Raw genomic sequence first — 746 nt, 5'->3', positions numbered from 1 at the left:
GGTAAATGCGGTAGGTGTAGGCGGCCACCAGCAGGCGGCCAGAGCGCAGCTGGACACCATGGCCTGGGCCCACTGCAAACGTGGCCCAGTCTGTGGAGAGAGGGGCTGCTAGCCACTTGGGACATTATGGACAGCACAGAGCAAGGAAGGACAGGGCCACACGCTCACCGCCTCTACCATGACTTGCACCACCTGAGTCCTCCACCCGGGCAGGGTGGGGCAGGGAGGAGGCGGCAACGAGGGCGGAAAGGCCCGGGTGGAGGAAGGGAGGCTCCATGCTCGCCTGCTGCTGCCTGACCGCTGCCTGGTGCGTGGGGTGAGTGACCAGCACTATTCTTTCAGGACTGAGGGGTCCAGTGGGTGGGCAGACGGCAGGTGCCCAGCTGGAACCCCTCCCCCGAACTCTGCCTCATGCAGACCGTGAGCCCATCGAGGCGCCCCACCGGGCCCAGCTTACCCTGCACAGTGCCCCCGATGGCCTCCACAGTGAGGTCTCGAGCACTGCCGGTGCGTGGGGTGAGTGACCAGCACTATTCTTTCAGGACTGAGGGGTCCAGTGGGTGGGCAGACGGCAGGTGCCCAGCTGGAACCCCTCCCCCGAACTCTGCCTCATGCAGACCGTGAGCCCATCGAGGCGCCCCACCGGGCCCAGCTTACCCTGCACAGTGCCCCCGATGGCCTCCACAGTGAGGTCTCGAGCACTGCCCCAGGTGAGGCCGGCGTCACGGCTCGACACACAGCAGAGG

At 66.5% G+C, this 746-nt stretch overlaps 1 protein-coding gene across 1 annotated transcript in view; it reads right to left on the bottom strand.

Annotated features, from left to right (window-relative positions):
* NEU4 (neuraminidase 4) overlaps positions 1–746 on the bottom strand; it is a 3,920-nt gene that overhangs the window by 1,306 nt on the left and 1,868 nt on the right. The window contains exons 4-5 of the mRNA XM_006165176.2: positions 658–746; positions 5–90 (exon numbers count right to left, since the gene is read on the bottom strand). The exon at positions 658–746 is cut by the window's right edge and continues 6 nt beyond it. Of these exons, the coding sequence (XP_006165238.1) occupies positions 5–90; positions 658–746 (175 nt within the window). The remainder of the gene's footprint in view (positions 1–4; positions 91–657) is intronic.

Source organism: Tupaia chinensis, unplaced genomic scaffold (assembly GCF_000334495.1).
Source record: "Tupaia chinensis unplaced genomic scaffold, TupChi_1.0 Scaffold143823_1, whole genome shotgun sequence".
NCBI classification, from domain to species: Eukaryota; Metazoa; Chordata; class Mammalia; order Scandentia; family Tupaiidae; genus Tupaia; species Tupaia belangeri.
The sequence above is the reverse complement of the archived record's forward strand: the minus strand, read 5'-3'. Positions and strand labels throughout refer to the sequence as shown.